The sequence below is a fragment of the Tursiops truncatus genome, chromosome 10 (assembly GCF_011762595.2).
Source record: "Tursiops truncatus isolate mTurTru1 chromosome 10, mTurTru1.mat.Y, whole genome shotgun sequence".
Taxonomy (NCBI): domain Eukaryota; kingdom Metazoa; phylum Chordata; class Mammalia; order Artiodactyla; family Delphinidae; genus Tursiops; species Tursiops truncatus.
The window spans coordinates 51,613,278-51,626,306 of record NC_047043.1 but is presented as its reverse complement, the minus strand read 5'-3'; the positions used below and the strand labels follow the sequence as shown (position 1 = coordinate 51,626,306).

General features: G+C 37.9%; 1 protein-coding gene across 15 annotated transcripts in view; it reads right to left on the bottom strand.

Annotated features, from left to right (window-relative positions):
• Nucleotides 1–13,029, bottom strand: part of FBXL2 (F-box and leucine rich repeat protein 2) — an 86,982-nt gene that overhangs the window by 33,540 nt on the left and 40,413 nt on the right. For 11 of the 15 annotated variants that reach the window (XR_012334540.1, XR_012334539.1, XR_012334541.1 and 8 more), the window contains one exon: nucleotides 9,111–9,205. The exons of 2 other annotated variants lie outside the window; for them this stretch is intronic. Coding sequence is in view for 9 of the 13 variants with exons in the window: in XM_073810958.1 (XP_073667059.1) it covers nucleotides 9,111–9,205 (95 nt within the window). In the remaining 4 variants the exon portion in view is untranslated. Of the gene's footprint in view, nucleotides 1–9,110; nucleotides 9,206–11,393; nucleotides 12,496–13,029 lie in introns of those variants that run through there. 2 more of the 15 variants (XM_033864531.2, XM_073810963.1) reach the window with 2 other exon arrangements.

The following is a 13,029-nucleotide window of genomic DNA, read 5'->3' as shown; positions in this document are numbered from 1 at the left end:
ATTTTTCACAGAACTAGACAAATAATCCAAAAATTTATATGGAACCATAAAAGACCCAGAATTGCCAAAGCGATCCTGAGGGGGAAAGAAAAAAAAAAGCAGGAGGCATACCTCTTCCAGACTTCAGACTATACTACAAAGCTACGGTAATCAAAACAGCATGGTACTGGTATAAAAACAGACATATGGATCAATGGAACAGAACAGAGAGACCAGAAATAAATCCACACACCTATGGCCAATTAATCTTTGACAAAGGAGGCAAGAATATAAAATGTGAAAAAGCAAGTCTCTTCAGCAAGTGGTGCTGGGAAAGTTAGACAGGTGAACGTAAATCAATGAAGTTAGAACACACCCTCACGCTATGCACAAAAATAAACTCAAAATGCCTTAAAGATTTAAACATAAGACATGACACCATAAAACTTCTGGCCAGGCTCACCAAGAGCATAAGCAAAACATTCTCTGACATAAATGTTTTCTTAGGTCAGTCTTGCAAGGCGATAGAAATAAAAACAAAAATAAACAAACGGGACTGAATCAAACTTACAAGCTTTAGCACAGCAAAAAAAAAAAAAAAGACAACCTACAGAATGGGAGAAAATATTTGCAAATGATGCAATCATCAAGGGCTTAATCTCCAAAATATACAACAGTTCATACACTTAACAACAAAAAAAAACAAACAACCTAATCAAAAAATAGGCAGTAGACCTTAACAGACATTTCTCCAAAGAAGACATACAGATGGCTAGCAGGCACATGAAAAGATGCTCAACATCACAAATTATTAGAGAAATGAAAATCAAAACTACAATGAGGTACCACCTCACACCAGTCAGAATGGCCATCATTAAAAAGTCTACAAATAACAAATGGTGGAGAGGGTGTGGAGAAAGGGAACCCTCTTACACTGTCGGTGGGAATGTAAGTTGGGGCAGCCACTATGGAAAACAGTATAGAGGTTCCTCAGAAAACTAAAAATCAAATTACTATATGATCCAGCAATCCTACTCCTGGGCATACCCACAGAAAACTGTAATTCAAAAAGGCACATGCACCCCTATATTCATAGCAACATTATTCACAATAGCCAAGACATGGAAACAACCTAAATGTCCATCAACAGATGAATGGCTAAAGAAGACATGGTACATATAGACAATGGACTACTACTCAGCCATAAAAAAGAATGAAATAATGCCATCTGCAGCAACATAGATGTAACTAGAGATTATCATACTAAGTGAAGTAAGTCAGAAAAACAAATACCATATGATATCACTTATATGTGGAATCTAAAATGTGGCACAAATGAACCTATCTATAAAACAGAAACAGACTCACAGACATAGAGATCAGACTTGTGGTTGCCAAGGGGGATGGGGAGAGGGAGAGGGATGGACTGGAAATGTGGGGTTGGTAGATGCAAACTATTACACTTAGAATGGATAAACAACAAGGTCCTACTGTATAGCACAGGGAACTATATCCAATCTCCTGGGATAAACCGTAACAGAAAAGAATATTTTAAAAAAAGAAAAGAATATTAAAATATATATATATACACATACATATATATGTATGTATAACTGAGTTACCTTGCTGTACAGCAGAGATTGGCACATTGTAAATCAACTATACTTCAATTAAAAAAAAGAAAGAAAGAAACTATGGCTGAAAACTTCCCAAACCTAAAGAAGGAAACAGATATCCAGAAAGCACAGAGGGTCCCAAACAAGATGGACCCAAACAGACCCACACCAATACATACAATTAAAATGGCAAAAGTTAAACAGAGGATTCTAAAGATAGCAAGAGAAAAACAAAAGAGTCATTTACAAAGGAACCCCCATAAGGCTATCAGTTGATTTCTAGCAGAAACATTGCAGGCCAGAAGAGAATGGCATGATATATGCAAAATCCTGAAAGGGAAGAACCTGCAACCTAGGATACTCTACTGACCAAGCTTATCATTTAGAATAGAAGGAGAGATAAAGAATTTCCCAGACAAGCAAAAACTGAAAGAATTCACAATACTAAGCCTACTCTAAAAGAAATATTATAAAGGATCTTCTCTAAATAGAGAAGCAAGAAAGCTAAACAAAAGAGAAAATCACAATAGGAAAGGCAAATATACAAAAAGATTGAAGATCACTTAAATAGATTAGTACATAGATTAAAAAACAATCAAAAAATTTTGTAGACGCAATTATAAATACAATAAATAGTAAAAGAATAAGCATTAAGATGTAAAATAGGACATCGAAATCACAAAATGTGGGGGAGGGGAGTATAAAAATGTAAATCTTGGGAATTCCCTGGCGGTCCAGTTGTTAGGACTCCACACTTCCAAGCCAGGGTGCACAGGTTTGATCCCTAGTCCAGGAACTAAGATCCTGCATGCTGCACGGCGCAGCCAAAAAAATTAAATTAAAATTAAAAAGTAAATCTTTTAGAATGTGTTTGAACTTGTATGACTATTAGTTTAAAGCAAGTAGATATAGTTATGGGTCAGCATACTTGAACTCCAGGGTAAACACAAATCAAAAATATACAGGAGATTCGACAAAAAACAAAAAGAAAGGAACTCAAGCATGCTACAAAAGAAGAACATAAAACCACAAAAGAAATGAACAAAGAAGAACTACAAAAACTGGAAAACAGGAATTAAAATGGCAATAAATACATACCTATTAATAATTACTTTAAATGTCAATGGGCTAAATGCTCCAATCAAAAGACATACAGTGGCAGACTGGATAAAATGTAAGAACCTACAATACGCTGCCTACAAGAGACTCACTTCAGGGCAAAAGACACACACAGAGTGAAAGTGAGGGGATGGAAAAAGATATTTCATACAAATGGAAATGACAAGAAAGTGGGGGTAGCATACTCATTTCAAACAAAATAGACTTTAAAACAAAGGCCATAAAGAAAGACAAAGAAGGACATTATATAATGATAAAGGGTTCAATACAAGAAGATATTACACTCTTTAACATAAATGTACCCAACACAGGAGCACCTAGATACATAAAATACTAACTGACATAAGGGGAGAAATGGACAATAATACAATAATAGTAGGAGACTTTAACACCCCTGACATCAATGGACAGACTATCCAGACAGAAAGTCAGTAAGGAAACAGAGGTCCTAAATAACACAACAGAACAGTAGAACTTAATTGCTATCTACAGGATACTACACACACACGCACCCAAAGGAATACACATTCTTTTCAAGTGTGCATGGAATATTCTCTAGGATAGATTACATACTAGGTCACCAATAAAAGCCTCAACAAATTTAAGAAGACAGAAATTATTTCAAGCATCTTTTCTGACCACAACCAGAAACTAGAATTCAACCACTGAAAGAAAAAATAAATGAACAAATATATGGAGATTAAATGACATGCTACTAAAAAAAGTGGGTCAACAATAAGATAAAGAAATCAGAAAATACCTTGAGACAAAAGAAAATGAAAGCACGACCTACAAAATCTATGTGACACAGCAAAAGCAGTTCTAAGAGGGAAGTTCATAGTGATATAGGTCTTCCTCAAGAAACAAAAAAATCTCATATAAGCAAACTAAACTACCACCTAAAAGAATTTTAAAAAGAACAGACAAAAACCCAAAGTCAGGAGAAGGAAGGAAATAACAAAGATCAGAGAGGAAATAAATAAAATACAGATTTTTTAAGAAACAGAAAAGATCAGGGACTTCCCTGGTGGTCCAGTGGTTAAGACTCCACACTCCCAATGCAGGGGCCCTGGGTTTGATCCCTGGATGGGGAACTAGATCCCACATGCATGCCGCAACTAGGAGTCCGCATGCCGCAACTAGGAGTGCGCATGCCACAACTAAGGCCCCGCATGCCACAACTAAGACCCAGCACAGCCAAAATAAATATAAATTTTTTTAAAAAGAGTTCTCATCACAAGGGAAAAAAAATTTTTTTTTCAAGAAATAGAAAAGATCAATAAAACCAAGAGCTGGTTTTTTGAGAAGATTTTTTAAAAATCAATAAAACTCTAGCCAGTCACCAAGAAGAAAAAGAGTGGACCCAAATAAACAAAATAAGAAATGAAAGAGGAGAAATAAGAACTGATACCACATAAACAGAAAAAATCATAAGAGAATACTATGAACAGTTAGATGCCAACAAATTCAACAACCTAGAAGAAATGGACAAGTTTCTTAAAATATGCAGCCTGTCAAAACTGAGTCAAGAGACAGATGATTTGAACAGACCAATCACTAGAAATGAAATAGAATCTGTAATTTAAAACAACAACAACAAAAAACCCTCCCTGTAAACTAAAGGCCATGACTGGATGGCTTCACTGGGGAACTCTACCAATCATACAAAGAAGAACTTATGCTGATCCTTCTCAAACTCTTCCAAAAGACAGACGAGAACACTCCCAAAGTCATTCTATGCAGTCACCATCACCCTGATACTAAAACCAGACAAAGACACTATGCAAGAAAATTACAGGCCAGTATCTTTGATGAATATAGATGCAAAAATCCTCAACAAGATATTAGCGAACCAAATCCAACAACACATAAAAAGGATTATATACCATGATCAAGTTGGATTCATTCCAGAGTTACAAGGATGGTTCAACATATGCAAATCAATTAACGTGATACACCACATCAACAAAAGACAAAAGCCACATGATCATCTCAAAAGATGCAGAAAAAGCATTTGGCAAAATTCAGCATCATTCATGATAAAACACTCTTACCAAAGTGGGTATACGGGGAACATATCTCAACAAAATAAAGACCATTTATGACAAACCCACAGCCAACATAATACTCAATGGTGAAAAGCTGAAAGACTTCTTGCTAAATTCAGGAACAAGACAAGGATGCCCACTCTCACTTCTACTCAACATAGTATTGGAAGTCCTAGCCACAGCAATGAGACAAGAAACAAAAGGTATCCAAATTGGAGTGGAAGAGGTAAAACCGTCACTATTTGCAGATGACATGATGCTCTATGTAGAGAAGCTTAAAGTCGCCACATAAAAACTATTAGAACTAATAAATGAATTCAGCAAGGTAGCAGGATACAAGATAAATATACAGAAATCTGCTGCATTTCTTTACACTAACAATGAAATACCAAAAAGAGAAAGTAAACTAAAAAAATTCCATTTAAAATTGCATCAAAAAAAAAACAACCTAGGAATAAACTTGGCCAAGAAGGTGAAAAACCTATATGCTGAAAACTATAAAACATTAATAAAGGAAACTGAAGATAATTCAAAGAAATGGAAAGATATCCCATGGTCTTGGATTGGAAGAATTAATACTGTTAAAATGGCCATACTACCCAAAGCAATCTACAGATTTAATGCAATCCCTATCAAAATACCCATGACATTTTTCACAGAACTAGAATAATCCTAAAAATTATATGGAACCACAACAGACCCAGAATTGCCAAAGCAATCCTGAGGAAAAAGAACAATGCTGGAAGCAGAAGCATAACCCTTCCAGACTTCAGGCTATAGTACAGAGATACAGCAATCAAAACAGTGTGGTACTGGCACAAAAACAGACATAGAGATCACTGGAACAGAATAGAGAGCCCAGAAGTAAACCCATATACCCACAGTCAATTAATCTACGACCAAGGAAGCAAGAATATACAACGGGGAAAAGACACTCTCTTCAGCAAGTGGTGTTGGGAAGCTGGACAGCTGCATGTAAATCAGTGAAGTTAGAACACTCCCTCACACCATGCATAAACTCAAAATGGCTTAAAGACTTAAATATAAGACATGACACCATAAAATTCCTAGAAAAGAGCATAGGCAAAACATTCTCTGACATAAACTGTAGCAATACTTTCTCAGATAATTTTCCCAAAGCAAAAGAAGTAAAAGCAGGGCTTCCCTGGTGGCGCAGTGGTTGAGAGTCCGCCTGCTGATGCAGGGGACACAGGTTCGTGCCCCAGTCCAGGAAGATCCCACATGCCGCAGAGCGGCTAGGCCCGTGAGCCATGGCTGCTGACCCTACGCGTCCAGAGCCTGTGCTCCGCAACGGGAGAGGCCACAACAGTGAGAGGCTTGCGTACCGCAAAAAAAAAAAAAAAAGAAGTAAAAGCAAAAATAAACAAATGGGGCCTAATCAAACTTATAAGCTTTTGCATAGCAAAGGAAACCATGAACAAAACGAAAAAACCACCTATGGAATGGGTGAAAATTCGCAAACGATGTGACCAACAAGGGATTAATTTCCAAAATATACAAACAGCTCATACAATTCAATATTAAAAAAAAAAAAACAGGGCTTCCCTAGTGGCGCAGTGGTTGAGAGTCCGCCTGCTGATGCAGGGGACATGGGTTTGTGCCCTGATCCGGGAAGATCCCACATGCCACGGAGCGGCTGTGCCCATGAGCCATGGCTGCTGAGCCTGCGCGTCCAGAGCCTGTTGCTCCACAACGGGAGAGGCCACAACAGTGAGAGGCCTGCGTACCACAAAAAAAACCCAAAACAAAACAAAAAACAAACAAACATTACAATCAAAAAATTCGCATAAGACTTAAATAGACATTTCTCCAAAGAAAACATATACATGGCCAAAAACCACATGGAAAGATGCTCACATCACTAATTATCAGAGAAATGCAAATCAAAACCTCAACGAGGTATCACCTCACAGTGGGCAGAATGGCCATAATAAAAAAGTCTACAAACAAGGAATGCTGGAGAGGGTATGGAGAAAAGGGAACCCTCCTACACTGTTGGTGGGAATGTAAATTGGTACAACCACTATGAAGAACAGTATAGAGGTTCCTTAAAAAACTAAATATAGAGCTACCATATGACCCAGTAATCCCACTCCTGGGCATATATCTGGAGAAAACCATAATTAGAAAAGATACATGGACCCCAATGTTCATGGCAGCACTATTTACAATAGCCAAGACACGGAAGCAACCTAAATGTCCATCGACAGAGGAATGGATAAAGAAGATGTAGTACATATATACAATGAAATATTACTCAGCCATAAAAATGAATGAAATAAGCCATTTGCAGCAACATGGATGGAGCTAGAGATTATCATACTAAGTGAAGTAAGACAAACAGACAGACAAAGACAAGTATCACATGGTATCACTCATATGTGGAATCTAACAAAAAAAAATGGTACATGAACTTATTTACAAAACAGAAACAGACTCACAGATTTCAAAAACAAAGTTATGGTTACCAAAGGGGAAATGTGGAGAGGAGGGATAAATTAGAAGCTTGGGATTAACGTACACACACTACTATATATAAAATAGATAACCAACAAGGACCTACTATATAGCACAGGGAACTCTACTCATTATTCTGTAATAACCTGTATGGGTAAAGAATCTGAAAAAGAATGAATATATGTATAACTCAATCACTCTGCTGTACACCTGAAACTAACACTATATTTAAACTAAATATACGCCAATAAAAATTTTTTTTAAAAGGCAGTGAGGGCTTCCCTGGTGGCGCAGTGGTTAAGAATCTGCTTGCCAATGCAGGGGACACGGATCCCACATGCCGCAGAGCAACTAAGCCTATGCACCACAACTACTGAGCCTGCGAGCCACAACTACTGAAGCGCGCGCTCCTAGAGCCCGTGCTCCACAACAAGAGAAGCCACTACAATGAGAAGCCCGTGCACTGCAACGAAGAGTAGCCCCTGCTTGCCGGGGCTCTCTGAATCATGATTCTGTGATTATGCTTATCATTATTTCTCACAGTAATCTGGCCTCACGTATTAAAAATTTATATAGATATTAACATAGATTTCTGCTCTAAAATTTGTGGTCAACCAATAACAGTCTTAGCTTTACAGCATAGTTTTGATATAGTTTCACTTTATAGGATAGTTTTTTCCTCATCTTGGCTCTATTCCAAGTGCCAAGATGAGAATGTGTTTCTTTGAAATTCCTCACTGACAATCCATATCTTCACACTTATTTTAGTTTCTTTAATGGAACCACTATTAGATTTATGTTCTCTATTACAAGTCGTCTTAGGACCTATTCGGTACATTTAAGCTTCCTGTTAAAGCAGAATCAATCTATTCCACTGGTTTACAAAGCTTTTGAAGTATCAGAAAATTCTGATGACCTGAATTGATTAAAAAAAACAAACCCTGTGTTGCATAACAGAGGGAATGTTTTGATCCTTAAAAGATATTGATATTATGAATTGATTTTCTTAGCAATGGTGCAGATGTTTCAATTACAAATTCTACTGTCTGAAATTACTGTACACTGCACATTCTTACTGGAGGTCTGGAACTGATTATACTGTCATATGCTTAAGGCTCCAAGAGGTAGTCCGCTCCAAGATTCTAGGGGCAGTGCGTGTCCTAATTTAGCCAACCTCAAGCAATACAAGAGCCCACAAGGATAAAGACATAAAGGTATTAATTATGTCCTGTCTCCAGAAAAGCTCAAAGCACATGTCCTTAACAGTGGAGTGATAACATTTCCAATAATGGCTATCCAGTAAGAGGTGGGCAAGCATTTGGTTGCATAGGGTATATCCAACTATTATAAACTATTATTAAATGAATGTGATAATCACAACCCATGATGGTTAAGCAAAATCCCAGGCTATGCTAAGGAATTTTTTGAAAGAACTATTTTGTTAATTAGTATAATTTATACAAGAAGGTAGCCACAATTATGAGAAGGAACCTAGGAAGATGGGAAAGTGAAGAAAGGAAGAGAGGTGAACTAATATCATAATATGATTATGTGCCAGGTACTACATATGTGTTATTTCATGTGATACCCAGGACATTCTCATGAAAGAGCTATAACTGCCTTCTCTTTGCAAAAGACAGAACTGACAACAAAGTGTTTGTCCCAAGGTCACATCCCTGACAACACTGGAGCTCGCTTTCTAGGTCAGGCCTGTTGGCTCCAAAATCATGATATTCTCACTACTCTATGCAAATTACCATAGAAAGATTTTAACAGAAGAAAAGCAAATAATATGCTTGGTTTATTTTTGCTGATGAAAATGTCAGCTACAAGCTGCCACGACAGAGTGAGTCACGGTGGACTGACTTACTTCAAGGAGGAATCTCCAACGCCAATGCAACCTCGCAAGCTGAGCTTCCTCAGGAATCCACCGCATCGCTTTGAGATGTTTTCCACCACTCGACCCTTCAGTGGAGAAAGTTGGAAAAAATCTTGTTTCATGCTGCTTATCTAACAGCAAAATAACCTGAAATTTAGGAACTGAATATGTATTTCCAGGTGTAATAGAAGGTATTTTGGAACATTCCTCCAACATCCCACTTCTGCTCCTAGTGTATAAAGGGGCTACAAGCACCGAAAAAATGTTTTCAATGAAAACATTAAGTATTTTTTTTAAATCACACACTATTTTTTGAAAGCCTTGACTCTGGAGTTAGGCCTTCCCTAGCCAGGGCTCATGGCTACTCCATCAATTACAAGGCTTTCTGAGGTCAAGCTTTTTGGGAACACTGCTGTGCTGGGAACACAGAGATCTAAAACAATGTTGCTCAAAAAAAGAAATTCTATTTAAGCTAAACATTACCACTCTAAAAATTTGAAGATGTATCATAAAATCTACTCCTCATTCTTCTTAGCAATCCCCTATTTAAACACATTTGCTTTAAAAATGGGAACTTTGGCTGGTACTGGCAGATACATTAGGGGAGGAAAAAAGAAAATGAACACTGATTAAGCACTTCTACTTTTTCAGGCATGATTTTAACACTTTCTTGTACCTGCTATGGCTCATTTAATATTCACAACAACCACATGGACTACTGCTCCACACTGAAGTAAGGAAGAGTCTATGTATGGAATACAGGAAATCCCTTAGGATATCTCTTAGTATTAATATGCCCTCTGATTAAAGTCAATGGAAAACTAAAAGCCAATCCAAGGAGACTACTCATGGCTTCAGGAATGATGGTTTGAGTCACTCTACCAGGTAAGGAATCACGACCAGCTGAGGTGCTTGCTGAAGACAAAGAGAATACAGAATGGGAAGCAGAAGGTAGTTATAAATACCAACTCTGACCACATGACCAGTTACAGAAATTAGGACTATAATTGTCATAAGTATTTTCTCCCTATTTTATTATGAATGCATGTGTGTGTGGTACAAATATGTATTTTTTCCCTCTCTTATCCCCTTATCATGTGACACAACATGTACTGACTTTATATCATAAGTATTTAAGTACTGTCAATTCTACATCAAAGTATTTAAGGCATAGAATATCAAGAAGAGTGAAATTGACTCTAGGACTTTACCTCCTCTTCTGAGGAAAGCCTGAGTGTCTTTCGGGTTGTACGCTGGATAGCTGTATCATATTAGGTGGAATTATGATCTTTGTTATCGTCTTTATTTGGAAATTAAGTATGGTTAAAGGACATGCCTATGGGTGCCAAGTTGACAAAGGGTGAACTTATGATTAATTTTATGTGTCAGCTTGACTGCGACACTGGGTGCCCAGACATTTGGCCAAACATTATTGTGGCTGTGTCTGTAAGGGTTTCTGGATGAGATTAGCACTTGAATCAGTAAACTGAGTAAAGCAGATTGCCCTCCCTAGTGTGGGTGGGCCTCATCCAATCAACTGAAGACATGAATAGAACAAAAAAGGCTGATTAAGAGAGAACTCCTGCCTGACTGCTAACATTGGTCTTTTCTGGCCGTGGACTTGGACTGAAACATCAACTCCTCTTGGATCTTGAACCTGCCAACTTTCAGACTGAAATTTACACCACTGGCTCTGCTGGTTCACAGGCCTTCTGACTCAGACTGGAGCTACATATCAGCTCTCTGGGGCCTCCAGCTTGCTGACTGCAGATCTTGGGACTTCTCAGCCTCCATAATCACATGACCCAATTCCTTATAATAAATCTCTATGTCTATATTAATATACACTTTTTTTAACATCTTTATTGGAGTATAATTGCTTTACAATGTTGTATTAGCTTCTGCTGCATAACAAAGTGAATCAGCTATACGTATATATATATATATATCCCCATATCCCCTCCCTCTTGCGTCTCCCTCCTACCCTCCCTATCCCACCCCTCTAGGTGGACACAAAGCACTGAGCTGATCTCCCTGTGCTGTTCGGCTGCTTCCCACTAGCTATCTATTTTACATTTGGTAGTGTATATATGTCAATGCCACTCTCTCACTTTGTCCCAGGTTACCCTTCCCCCTCCCTGTGTCCTCAAGTCCATTCTCTACATCTGTGTCTTTATTCTTGTCCTGCCCCTAGGTTCTTCAGAACCTTTTTTTTTTTTAGATTCCATACATATGTGTGTGAATACGGTATTTGTTTTTCTCTTTCTGACTTACTTCACTTTGTATGACAGTCTTTAGGTCCATCCACCTCACTACAAATAACTCAGTTTCGTTTCTTTTTATGGCTGAGTAGTATTCCATTGTATGTATGTGCCACATCTTTATCCATTCATCTGTCGATGGACACTTAGGTTGCTTCCATGTCCTGGCTATTGTAAATAGTACACACGTATCTTATTGGTTCTGTTTTTCTGGAGAATCCTGACTAATACAGATTGGATCCATTATCTTCATTTTTCAAATAAAGAAATTAAATGGTTAAATTGCCAAGGTTACACTTTAGTGAGTAGTAGAATTGGGGTTTATAACAGGTTTCACTGACTCTAAAAGCTGTATGTTCTGCACAATTACCACCTCCACAAGGGAGAAAACATTGAAAAGGCCATTTTGTTTCATTTTTAATACTTATTATCCTCACTTTATAAAACAGCAATCTTGACACTGAACTCCAAGCACTAAGAATTCACTAGGACACATCAAACCACAGTATCACAGAAGCAGGGCTCACACATATTATATCTGGCTAATAACTTAATTCAGTTGAAAATCCAAACTCTGATATTGCTGGTGACTTTATCTATGCTTTCTTGAGTCTTATCTAAGTTAATAATTAGTTTTTGGGGCTTCCCTGGTGGCGCAGTGGTTGAGAGTCCGCCTGCCGATGCAGGGGACACGGGTTCGTGCCCCGGTCCGGGAAGATCCCACATGCTGCGGAGCGGCTGGGCCCGTGAGCCATGGCCGCTGAGCCTGCGTGTCCGGAGCCTGTGCTCCACAACGGGAGAGGCCACAACAGTGAGAGGCCCGCGTACCAAAATAAAAAATAAATATTAGTTTTTGAACCAACACTCCAGACACCTGTAAAATAAATTTCTGTCAGTGGGAGGAAAAACATTATGACTTGGAAATCCAAGATAAATATTTAAGTACTAAATAAAACAGCAAAAACAACTCCACACCAATGTCTACAAATAGAGCACACCATCTATCTTCTCCATTCCATGTTAGTCACGTTTATACAAACTTCCTATTCTTCCTTTTTTGGAGTAAAAGTTTTTGTACTGGAATAAAAAATTACATTCAGAATTTTCTGTTCCACTGTTTCCAACTAAGAGAAAAAAATGAGTAAATCCTTTTCAAATGCAAATGACACTGTGTAACATCTATTAGATAGTATGTTGTAGGTATGCATTTTAGAAAGAAGGGCTTTACAGAAACATAAGGCCTAATGGAGAGACCCTTGGACTTATGAGTTTTAGATAACATACTACTTGGTTATTTCTCATTTTTGGCCTCACAGAATCTTTAATGACCATGAAGACTAACAACAAAATGTTCAACTTTTAAAGGCATGGAAAATGCCTAAACATCAGGGAAACCTGATGTTTACTTAGGAGAGAGTGATGCTCAAGGAGAGGCCCAATGCACATTAGTCACCTGCATGTGCTATTCTGCCTTTTCTTTGAAATTCAAGTCATGAAACCCACTGTTCAAGGTACCTACTCTCTCTTCTTACTAGGTGAGGGACCTCAGGTAAGTTACTCAAACTTTTTGTGCCTCAGTTCCTTCAACATGGTGTTTTTGAGAAGATTAAATTAATTAATATACAAAAAGTGCTCAGAAGAGTGCCTGG